The sequence below is a fragment of the Nematostella vectensis genome, chromosome 10 (genome assembly GCF_932526225.1).
Source record: "Nematostella vectensis chromosome 10, jaNemVect1.1, whole genome shotgun sequence".
NCBI classification, from domain to species: domain Eukaryota; kingdom Metazoa; phylum Cnidaria; class Anthozoa; order Actiniaria; family Edwardsiidae; genus Nematostella; species Nematostella vectensis.
In genome coordinates this window covers 13,596,082-13,608,259 of record NC_064043.1, presented here as the reverse complement: position 1 = coordinate 13,608,259, position 12,178 = coordinate 13,596,082, and the positions used below count along the sequence as shown (strand labels likewise).

At 40.0% G+C, this 12,178-nt stretch overlaps 2 protein-coding genes across 5 annotated transcripts; one reads left to right on the top strand and one right to left on the bottom strand.

Annotated features, from left to right (window-relative positions):
* Nucleotides 1–1,723: 1,723 nt before the first annotated feature.
* LOC5506768 lies at nucleotides 1,724–4,230 on the bottom strand. The gene has a single exon (XM_001627415.3). The coding sequence runs from the start codon at nucleotides 4,136–4,138 to the stop codon at nucleotides 2,816–2,818; it is 1,323 nt and encodes a 440-aa protein (XP_001627465.1). The 5' UTR covers nucleotides 4,139–4,230; the 3' UTR covers nucleotides 1,724–2,815.
* A 47-nt stretch (nucleotides 4,231–4,277) lies between these two features.
* LOC116614318 lies at nucleotides 4,278–9,875 on the top strand. Of its 4 annotated transcripts, XM_048733571.1 has the most exons (5): nucleotides 4,278–4,957; nucleotides 5,081–5,143; nucleotides 5,720–5,910; nucleotides 6,078–6,112; nucleotides 6,188–9,875. In XM_048733571.1, the coding sequence occupies exons 1-5, from the start codon at nucleotides 4,550–4,552 to the stop codon at nucleotides 6,277–6,279; spliced, it is 789 nt and encodes a 262-aa protein (XP_048589528.1). In that variant the 5' UTR covers nucleotides 4,278–4,549; the 3' UTR covers nucleotides 6,280–9,875. The 4 variants fall into 4 exon arrangements, with proteins under 4 accessions (XP_048589528.1, XP_048589529.1, XP_048589526.1 ...); XM_048733572.1 differs by lacking the exon at nucleotides 6,078–6,112; XM_048733569.1 differs by lacking the exon at nucleotides 4,278–4,957 and having other exon boundaries at nucleotides 5,079–5,143.
* The last annotated feature ends 2,303 nt before the right edge of the window (nucleotides 9,876–12,178 follow it).

Below are 12,178 nucleotides of genomic sequence, written 5' to 3'. Positions count from 1 at the left end.
CAATCTATGTGAATGTCAGCTGTATATGAGTTCAGACAGTGCAGACCTTTTGCCGTACAAACACTGACAAAAAAACAACAAGCTATCGTCCAAAGTGTTTAAAAAAGAACAATGTAACTGAGTGGCAGAATGGATGACGAGAAATCGCCGAGCCGGGCGAAACCTGACAACTGAGTACCGAAAGACGAGCAAACGCCGAAAGTGTTTCCGAACTTTCCAAACGAACTCTTATAGAAAGACAAGCAATCTCCGAAAGTGTGCCGAGCGAAAACTGACAACTGAGTACCGAAAGACGAGCAATCGTCGAACGATCAATTTAACTAAGTACAGAATGGCGACCGCAATCGCCGATCGAAGTGTGTCGAAAACCAACGATAACAATCGCGAAAGTGTGCCGACGAACTGTGCCATACGAACACTGACAACCAAAGAACCGAAATATGTTTTCAAATCACCAAAAGAGTCCCGAATTCGCCGAATGAACAGACGGCTTTCTTACCCAGGAGAGAGGCGATCCCCAAATCAAACTAAAGCAGTATTGTCGAAAGCAATCCGAGTTTTTTTTTTTAAAAAAAAGGCGCCCCCTGACCGAAATAAACGCCGTAAAGTGAAATCCCCGGCCACTCCAATGGACGCGCATCGTATTTTAGTAGGTTATAGGGTGCTGGTAAGAAGAGAGCCTCTCTGTGTCACGCACACAAAGAGCGGCTGCTAAAAAGGCTAGCTTATAAAGACATGATAAAAAGGGGAAGTGGATAAAAAGGAGAAGTGGGAAGACAAAGAATATATGGAAAAGTCTGCCACGTAATTACATCTCCCTAGTTTCCATATATGCGCGGCCTAATCGAAGTGTAGCTCGAACCTGCAAATCCCGAGGGATTTTGCTTCCTCAGGGAGCGGATCTAGGAGTGGGCTGACCGAGCCCGGCTCCCCCATTCTTCAGATATTTGGCTTAAAATAACAAGAAGTATAAAGAAACCCACAGAAGAACGACGAACCCGCCCCTTAATTTAAACCCTTCTTCGGCCACCCCTAGTTTGGGACTTCTTGGTCCGCCCCTGTTTAAAGTATACTAATTACAACTAATTAATTGTAGTACTACTACTTGTACTTACAAATACGCGATTTATATATTTCTTTGATAAACCAATGTTCGAGTGGCAATCGCGACTCAAATGTGTCCTGGCTTACTTAAGCTTTTGCTTCGCTGCGCGTTAAGTTTCTCGTTCAGAATGTTGCTAGCCAGGCTTGAACGAGAATTTTTGAAAGCAAGTAGACCTGCGTAGATTTCGGTTATGACAGAGAGGTTCTTGGTTCTAATTGTCCTACTCCCTTTTTTACCGCCGCCGCACACAAAATATGTAGGACCCCATGAACTCTCTAAACCTTACAAAGGGACTCTACTTGAAGTATGTTTGTTTTTACCTTTTTTTTGGCTCCCTGTGGCATTTTTATTATCCCATGGGATCCACGATGTTCGCCTCCTCGTTGGTGTGTTGTGTAGACACAGGCGAACCAGGATATGGGGCGATCTCTCGTGATCCTTCGGAAAAATGAAAAATAATGTGAAGTTGTGCCTTGACTGCTTCTTCTATGAAGCTAGTTAAAAGCTAGTTAAATTACTATTAGCCTATGTGTGTGAGCTTCATTGAGGAAACAGTCAAGACACAACTTAAAATTATATTTATCCTGGTTCGCCTGTGTTTTAGGCTGTTGAGCAGAGTTTTAATGTAAAAATCAGCTTTTATTACAAAGTACCCAAAATTACGGTAAGCGCAGAATAAACACAATGAGATAGGAAGTACTTCACAGCCAAATAATAGACTGATGTCCAGCGGCACTCTCCCATAAGCGAAGTTCAGGGGTTGAGAGATGGGCGAGGTCTCAAAGCATTATTGAAAAGCACAGGGCATGGTGACTAGTAGCCGGCTAACAGGCTCACCCTTTTAATTATTCGGTGCTATCTTTTCAAGTGCCCTCCTTGGTACTATAAAAGATAGCTAAAGATAACTAAAGGCTGTTTCTCCTTAGGACGCAAGCGTAAGCGCAAACGGAAGCGCAAGACAAGTGAGAATCGGTCAAACATAAGCGCAAGCTCAAGAAAACAAGCAGTTGCGTCCTCTCGCGCTGCGCTTGCGCCCAAGTGAGAACCAGCCTCAAGGGGTGCGTTAAGTTGACTCAAAAGAAAGCCGGTAAAGCTAGGTCAAACGCGTCCAAGTCAAGCAGACTTACAGTTCTATCTTGCGCTATATAGATATCGTAACATCTTGCGTGCAGGTATTTTTTCTCGTGCATTAGCGAAACTAGCTCAATATACTTGGCGAAATTTTTCTGAAAATAAAAGCCAAATCGTCGGATGCATTCTACTACGTTTTCTAGCATCCGAAAATTCCAGAGTAAAAATACCCTTTCCATTAATTACACAACTTAATGTACTTTTGAAATTTAACTCGAGCATGGACTTCCTTGACTAAACGACATTTTTGGATATACAAAGATGGAGGTTTCCACGGTTTTAATTCGCAAGAATGTCAGCTCTTTCAACACTGTGGCCTTGGATCTCAAGAGTTCTCTGCTTGGAAAAGAGGCATCTTCTAGCAGGGGTTTCAATTGACGAATCCAACCAAACACATGAAGGCACTTACAAATACTCGGTCCTTAGCAGGCAAAATAAATAATAAATATATAATTTATTTATAATAAATAAATTATAAATGTCAATAGAATTACTTTTCACCAACGAGTTCCGTTTGCATTGTTTTCTAGCCTGTGAGATTGGAAAGGCACTCAAACCTTGGGACAGGGTGTTTATATTCTAAGGAATTGTGGTACACTGAATGCCATCCTCTTTCGCCAGTTTATCCACAGTTTCTAGATCTCGCCAATCTACCTTTCGCAATCCCTGTGCTATCTCTCCTTTAATATTTCGAAAGCATTCCTCTAGGGTTCTCAAACACGACTCCCGATGCTCCCCCAAGCATGGAGTATCTTCCGGATTGTTCACCCTTTGTAGATCGTGGTTGAATAAAACCAAGCTTCTATTTAGAGCGATATCCCGGCCTGGGCATTTGTCGATTGGATTCCCCCCTGACCCCTTGACAAGGCAGTAGCTCATACGAATATTGGACATCAGAAAATCGACATCACAGTAGTGGAAGGCTGTTTGAGGTTGTGGTAAAAATGCATTGGCGTTCTCGGGCGGGATTTGAGCTTCTTTTGAGAATTTTTTGTTGTAATCTGTAAGGCTAGAACACAATTTAAAACTCCAGTCGTATCGGTCTCTTTCAAAGTGCCAAGCATAGCTTAGAATAATACATACAGGTGATATGTATCCCTTGTAGAAACCCTTGAAAGCTTCTGCGAAGTCATTGGTCTTGAATCTTTTAAGAATGTGATTTCGGCAGTTTGTGAAAGTATCTCGCAAAATATAAACGGGAAAGTATATCATGAAGTCCGCTATCATTGGAACTCCAAGCGCCAACTCAGTGGTCGTGGCCCATGTTTGAACCCAACTAATTGACACACTGCACTCGCTACCAATTGCGCGTAGTTTGCCCCCATTGAATATCGAAGATGTAGTCACTGGAAAAGTGAAAGCCGCGTCGGTGTCCATCCACGCTATAACATCGTCATCAGTGTATTTATCAATAAAAAAGCTACTCCACAGTTGCCGGTTGTATCCAGGCGGCTTTGGCGAACCCGGAAACTCCAAAACGGACTTCATTGGCAGTGGTTCGTACTGAACGTCGAATTTGAGGTTGGGAAAATTGCTTTTTGTCTTGTTTATCAGTTTCACCCCAAACTCGTGGTCTTGTAGAGATTCCTGGTCGAGAACAAGCACAGTTTTGCTAGGTAGATTTTCAGGCCAAAATAACACATAAGTCCTCAAGAAATAGCAATATAAGCGACGTTTGTGTTCTTTGTTACTCGTCAACCGTAGAAAAACCGTAATCTCGTGCAATTTGGTGATTTTGGGAACTGCTTTGGCCACTTCAGGCGTATACTTCGGCTCCTCGGCCGCGATTGCAGAGAATAAACCGAGCTTGGTGTTTTCGATCCTCTGAAAAAGTATTATCAGCATAAACAATGCACCCCCTCCACTGAAGATTACAGCGATTTTGAGGGAACTTGTCCGCATTTTTTCTGTGCAAATGTTGGTAATGGTTGAATTGGCCACCCTAATACGCTTGGCACAAATGCACCCGAAAACTTTAGCACAGTGTCACACTTCACGTATGCAAAACGACTGCGCATGCTCAGATCTTTGACATGTGGCGCGCGCGCGCAATTTCGGCGGGAAAGTGTTTCAAAAGAAAACAAATAGGTTTATCCGGTTTGCGAGGCAACTTTGGCGGAAGTACTGACAACAAATCGCTGGGATAAGAAAATTACTGCACGGATAAGGTTCACACTTACTGAAAAGAAAGATTATAATATTACCTGGATTTTTTGAGTTTACCCTTTTATATCTTTATTTACCAAAAAAATTTTTAAATTTGAAAGTCATTCGTCGTGGTTGTCGTCCGCGGGATGGCTGTGGGGTTTGTTTATGTTGTTCCCACTGTGTTTTTGTTGCTCGGGAAAACTGAGAGAAGATGCCAAATCTTGCGAAAAAGGAGGAAAAACGAGAAAAGAAAAGGAGCAATGCTCGGATGCATCGTCACTTCGACGTGTAGGCCGTGAAACATCGAGAGTAGCAGATATACCTGAAGATTCGTGGCTTTGTTTACACCACAGACGCCAAGACAAACGTTGCTCTTGTCCCTCGTTCTGGGGACACGGTGGTGGTCTTGCTAAAAGTAAAATCCCTACAAGGCTTTATGTGGTTTTTGAAGATGTAGGACGCAGGCTCTCCGGTTATAAGCCGGGAACCAACTGGTGCAATCTTTGCAGGAGGAAGGCAGACGAAAATTTTCGTGACCACGAATTGTATCACTCGAGTGACGCACGACGGAAGGCAAGTTTACTTTTCGTAAAAAAAGTAATCAACTATCAAACCAAAACCACAGTACAACATACTTTTGGGTTGCACTGATTATGTAAAATATTGGAGTAATAATATATGCAATTACATCCACAGAGAGCAGCATGTGATGACAGAAATGTCAAAATGTCAACCAGTCCAAAGAGTCCAATCAGCAAGGTACGTGTATATCTTGTGCAAACAAAACAACATATAATATAAACAAGCTAGGGTGTCTAGAAGTCATGCTTTATGAACAAATAAACGCCTTTGATGCAAGTATATTATACATGGTTGTGTAAATTGATTTTAATTGTGATATAACAAAAAAGATGTGTTTTTGATGTTTACAGATATTAGAGACTACCCGTTCACCTATGCTTTGCTTGTGCGACCCATTGCAAAATCTATCCCAAGATCCCCTAACCTCATTAAATAATATGCGAAAGCATATCAAAACTTTACTGTTTTGACTAGAGTGCCTGACAAACTACAGAATATTAATTCAATCACCCAAGGGTAGAGTGGGGAATGATGGTGGGGATTGGCAGGAGGACACGAAGCAAATAATGCCACACCCCCTCCCCTTTGCATTGATCTGTCAGTTCTTCTTTTGAGTCCATTGAGGAAACAATCTGTAAAGTAACAAAAGAACTGTAAGAAAATGGGCTATTGTAATATTGATTCACATTGTACAACTGTCTTTATCCTCCCCCTCCCCCAATTTTTTTTTTATATAATTATTTTTATCATCAGATGAGACATTTGACGAACAAGTATGATGTTGACTCAGCACCACTCTATGACCCAGCAACCATGAGGGACTTTGCCAAAAAGTATGTCCCAGGGCTATATTCAACAATTCTAAACAGCATAGCCAGATGCACGGATTCAGCCCTCCAAGAGAAGCGCACTGTTACTCTGTTACACACGTTGGCTTACTTTGGGTATGTTATACTGTTAGTGATTCCATGACTGAAAATACCAGTAATATTCCATTACAGTATGGCATTAAATGTACTTTCTAAACGAATGAATTTTGATTTTTCAAATACATTTGAAGGCAGTGTTAGTATTCATTTTATTTAAATGTCTAGCATATTCTTGTTTTCAGGTCTCAGAAAACTAGTAAATTACAGAAGGATCTTGGTTAGTACCTCAATACATTTGAGGGCAGTGTTAGTATTCATTTTATTTAAATGTCTAGCATATTATTGTTTTCAGGTCTCAGAAAACTAGTAAATTACAGAAGGATCTTGGTTTGTACCTCCACCTGCATGGACTGCCATGATCTGCCCTCAACAGTGGCCTTCTGACTGGATTTGGATGTGCACCAAGAACAATAGCCTCATACAATAAAGCTAAAAAAAAATATCCAGAACTGCTCACCTAACTCAATTAACTCCAAAGCATTCCATTATCATACAAGGACTTGAAACAATCCTCTTCGTCATGTTTTTCAGATCCAAATAACTGTTGTGATAATCAAAACTGCAGAGTAAATAGATTAAGTGATACTGAAATATTTAGACTAACTTGTGGTCACACCTTCCATGATATCTGTATACAAACAAATGACCAGCTATGTCCATTCTGCACCAGGCTATACGAGCTTCACAGAGACTTGAAAAATGGTGGGTTAGATAGAGGAGAAACAGAGGAAGAAAACGATACCAAATATGCATCTAGGTTGAACACTAGCGAAAATCTGTGTCAATTTCAAAACGGTCAAATACTTAAATTGCCGATCCGTCAAATATCTTGTGAAAATGGCGTAATTTTCGATCTTTAATAACTTTTTTCATTCAATAGCTGTATTGTACTCAAATATACGAATATCAAGTCTGTTCATCTATCCAAGACTTGTTCTTTTCGATTTTTTGATTTCGCATCTGTATCATGCCTATTTTCGGATTTGTGTTGATGCTACATTAGCTAAGATGCCTCGTGTAAAGAAGTCGTTTCGTTACAACGTCGGCGCCCACCAGACGCTATCTCGATTGAATGCGGAGACCCATGTCAAACTACAAGAGAAGCAAAAGCTTCTAATGGCTAAATGAGAGCAGCTAAAACGCATAGACAACAAGGTTTGCTAAAGTCGATTATAAATACTACAATCTAGACTCTAAATGTGTTTTTCCGGTAGTATTTTTGTTTATAAACCACCCTACTTTTTAAAGTTAACTAAAGCTACCTATAGCTGAGATCCTTTACTTATCCAATCTTGAATCCAATCCTGACATATTTTTGTACCAATGATTTAATATCTAAGGTGGGGAAAATTGTTAGAGAGGTCGAGGAGAGGAAGATGGTTATTTATCAGTTAAGTGGAGAGCCAAGGAAAAAGAAAGCAAGGTTTCTTAGGGAGGCAGGCCTTGCTAGACGGCAGGAACATCCGACAGGAGCCAATGCTGTGAGTCCATCGACACGTCAAGATAGGAAGGCAGAGCTGTTCCAGGCTGCATGTGAAATCAGCGGCGCAACTTCTCTGAATCCTGAACCTGCTATAACTCTTCTACTAGACACCCTGGAGTCAAGGAAATGTGCTGAGGTCAAGATTGCCAAGTACACAGAGAAAGCTAAGAAGCTACACAGAGTCTTCCCAGAGATAGAAAGAGGAAAATGGATCAGTTTGAAAAGTCAGAGATTAACATGATAAAAAGTGTAGCAGTGTACTATAGCGGGGAGGTTATGGGTAAAGCTAAGTACCGCTCTGTGTATAGATCGACATGCTATCAGCGCATTGCTCAAAAGAGATTTGTGCGTGCAACAGTTGCTAATCACAAGTTACCTAGGTTGGTGCCTTACCACAAGCTGATGTCATTTGTCAAGAAAATTGACACAGGTAAGTTATACAGCGTGAAGGAAACCCTGTGTGGTGGTCTGCCCCAACAACAAAAGTTGAATGGTTTCTATCGAGACTTAGAAGAGCTGGTAGTAAAAATGGCATCTTTTTATCTAAATAGTGATGACTATAAGCTTCATTTTTTTAATAATCAGAATGACACTTTTCATGTATCCATAGGTGGAGACGGTGCACCATTTGGCAAAGAGGACACTGCCACAGCATGGCTAGTTGGCTTTTTAAACCTGGGCCATGGGGTTCTCAGCTGCAAAGAGAACTATCTTCTCTTTGGGGCAAACTGTTCTGAGAACTGTGAACCTTGCAGGCGGTTTATTGCCAAGACAGTTAATGACATCTGTCATATCGAGAGCTCTGTTTATCCAATTATTTGCAAAGGAATAACTGTTAATATCAAGTTTGTTTTCTCTGAGCTCCCCAATGACATACAAATGCTAGCTTTCTTGGCTGGAGAGCTCTTTAACAGTGCCTCTTACTTTTCTACTTTCGTAGATGTCTCAAACAACACCTTGGTTAGAGTGGGGGGGGGAAGGACATTTGGCACTGAGTCCTCTGCTACATGGAAAGCTTGGCCTTATGACCATTGCCTCAGGACGGCCTGTAAAGTGGAACAGTTTGAAAAGACAGTTGAAAAGGAAACAAAGTGTAATGATAAAACTCTCCTGTCTCCTCCTTCTTCGAAGCTACAGTAAGTACAATATGACTATTCCTGGGTATTCAGTACTTTCTTGAAACTCATGTATCCAAAAAGGTTATAATATATATAGGCCACAGATAAAAAGCTGTTTATACACCATAAACATGATTTAGATTCATGTTGTGAAACCCAGCGGATAAGAGTGAAATACTGAATGCTTTTGTTTAGAATCTTAAGTCATGACTTTGGGTTTTTATCTTTGCCACTAGCCATATTTGAGATTTAGTTTTTTATTATTTATTTATTGTACATATCTATTATACAAAAAGCAGCTTCTTTATGATGACCTGGAAAACAAAGTTGTGTGTTCATTGAAACCCAAATAACTCAAATCCTGATGAAAAACAATCAAGTTAGTGGGTCAACTTTTGATTTATCAGCAGAAATGACTCAAAAGTACTCTAAAGGGAAACGAGAGTTAGAGTTAGCAGGAGTTAATATTGTCTGCGTTTGAGTTATTTGGGTTCTGCTTTATGTGTTATTCCAAAAATTGTTAATTAAAAAGTCCATAAATAACTCCATCAATTCCTTTGAAGCTCCACTGTGTAACTTGAAATAGATAATATGGAAATGGAAACAAAGCCAGTTTCTGGGATAAGACATCCATCTTTAAAGCAATGCACTGATATTCTTTGGAAAAAGGACCATATATACTTATTGTCTTTAAGGATAAATACCTTATTTATCATAGTCAATAGAATATGGGTAGTTGTTGTTGTTTTCTTCCAGTTTCGTTACATTAGAATTCTTACAAGTCTTTAAAAAGATAATAATTTTTATGTAGCCAACAGCAAAATTTAGCTAGTTTAATTATAAGCAGTTGCTTTCTTCCAGTTTGCTGTTTTTAATAAGAGGGCTTATTCTGTAAATAGTCTGCATAGTGGCCTCCTGGGGGCCAGCTACAATAGAGAGTGTCAATTTCATTTAGTTTTTAAAATAATATAAATATTCATTATAAAAAGAGCTTGGCTAGAAGATACAAGCTTTTAAATAACTATGCTTAGTTTAGCAAAGGTTATAGCATTTAATATTGAAAACTTGTAAACTTCTTCCATTTTTCATACTCATAGAAAACTCTAAAAGAATATTATTTATTGCAATAAAAACAGTCTCTAGGGTTCATATGATATGTAAGTTTTTACAGTCTCTCTATAAGAGAAGATGATATTTATTGTAGATATTACATCAATCCAACTTAATTTATATTAGCCTCAGAAAAGATTCAGATAACTTGTATATTTATTGGTATGATACTGTACATGTTTCATGCTTTAGTGCAATAACATTTTCTATTGTACATCTCACTGTATACAAGGTATAGAAGTAATGTAAATAAACATCTGATTAGGGTAGTCAACTTTGTATTTGTTTTGACCATTGATCTCTCATAGCTTTAGGTCATAGATTATTATTCTCTTGAATAAACAGGTTTTCACACAATGATTACTTGGAGTTACTGGGAGGTGGAAAAGGTCAAGAGATTTTGCCCCTCTTTCCAAGCAGGTGTTTTTCATATTCATAGTAAGCCCTGCGTGAAGCTAGACATTTTATTTGGTTGTTATCAACATAACATATCAATCCTAAAAAAGGTTAAAACCATATCAAAAAGTAATATCCATCGGTACCTTTGATTAATAAGTTGTACTCGATTTTCAACAGCTCCAATAGAGGGGCATCTCACTACTGTGATGAGCTGGCTAATATCATTCTGGCTAAGTACAGTCACTTTGTAATCGCGTAAGCGTTAATCCCAAGCCATTATTGTACAAAATTGTGGACAGAAACGCTCTTCGCATTGCAGGCCCTCCAGTCACCGTCTCAACTTGTCCATTATGTTACTTCCCTCCGGATTTTGTTCATTCAACACAGACACGCTGTCCTTGAAAGAAGAATCAGCTGATAATCGACTTCTCAAGCCGCCATTTTGACTCTCATTAGTGCGCGCGACCGCTGACCAAATTGACCGTCAAACACTGGCGCGCGCTCTGACGAATTGTTGGAAAAACGGCGTTGAGGTCCGTGACCGCGCGCGTAGAACGTAAAAATAGGGAAAATGCCGTTCTAGATTTCCTGTCACGGACGTCAACGCCGTTTTTCATAAATGTGAACTTTAGAAGCACACTAGCATACACACATTGGCACCAGTCGGGCCAAGACGGGACGCTAGCACAGTCTATTACCCGTGTTCGGCAACCATGGACAGCTGTTTCGTCCTTATTAGGACTCGTCAGCATGGCATAGCCGGTTTGCCTCAGTTAAACTTCATCGGCAAAAAAACTGCAGGGCGACTCGTGAGAGCGCGCGCCGTTTTTGATGCCGTTCGTGTTGACTTGCTTAAGCTCTCTAATGAATGCCAGTTACACCCGCCCTATAAATTACCAAACCATAAATTATTTTCTCCCCGTAGAATAGAAACACACTGAAATGTGCAAAAAGGCAATGTCATCAATGATGGGGAAAAGTTTGACACTCCAAACTCTGACTAAAGTTTTTGAGCTATACACACAAATAATCCTTGTTTGACAATATTTAATTATCAATATTTGCTTTACGGTCACTGCGCTTGTGATTACGCTGATTCTGAACGTGGAAATAAACAAAGCGAGACCTGAATGCCTGGTTAATTGTGTTATTTGCATAATAGTAGGTCTTTCCACTAAAAGTGGCTTATTATCATAAGGACTCGGCTTGTGTGAAACAGTTCTATTGTGCAATGCCCTGTTTTCCAACCACATTATTCCCCAAAACTGTCTGATCCACAATGGTAAAATCCAAAAAAGCGGAAGAGCAGAAAACGATGGAAAGATTGCGGCTAATGCTTCGAAGTTGACAATTGTTACATGGATTTGTCTTCATTGTCATCCATTTAAAAATAAAAAAATACAGTTTTGTTTTAAATGTGGTATTCGTACCGAGGCGTCGGGGCTTAACTGTGGCTGTGTGGAGTGATAAATTGTGTGGTAATAGACGTTAGTGCGTGGGTTAAAGTCAGGGGCGTACGCAGCCTATAAGCCTGCAGTCACTGGACTGCAAAAAAATTTGGCAATCTTATTTGCATAACGAGGAGAAAAATCAAATGTTTACTTATTCATTTTTTATGTACGTAGTTTTATATATTTGATGAGGATAAAAACTATAATTTTCTTAATCATGGTAGTCTACAGAAGATTTCCAACATATTGTTATGTCGTTCAGTGCCACGCGACGACTAAAGTCCTATTTCAGATCGAGGATGACAGAGGATCGTGTAATATTCTTAAAAGTCTGACGCATTGACGCCAATTTCAAACCCAAAAGCGGGAGCTATGAAATCTTCACGGGGATGTGGGATGAGGGGCCACGCCCTCATTCGGCTTCTGAATGCTTTGACTGCAACTTGTTAAAATCCTGAACGCCCCTGAACGTGTGCAAGTGTGGCTATTTAATATGGCGTATTGCATTGAGGGCTGTAAGGGTTAGAGTTGTGGCTTGGTAGAAAAAGGCTTGCAGTGAAATGTTAGGGGAGAACTGTGTATTTGACCTTCGGAGGAAGGTGATAATTACCTGTTGATGACTTCTTGCTATAGCATATTCTTCAATCCTGTGGGGTGTAATGTGAGCTTGTGGAAAATTAAGTGGAATTACAAGGCCGGTGATTGAAATAATATCAGAAAGC

What these genes read in the sequence shown, in the direction of transcription:
- LOC116614318 (XM_048733570.1), top strand. Translation starts at nt 7,586, where the DNA reads ATGGATCAGTTTGAAAAGTCAGAGATTAACATGATAAAAAGTGTAGCA.
- LOC5506768 (XM_001627415.3), bottom strand. Translation starts at nt 4,138, where the DNA reads ATGCGGACAAGTTCCCTCAAAATCGCTGTAATCTTCAGTGGAGGGGGT.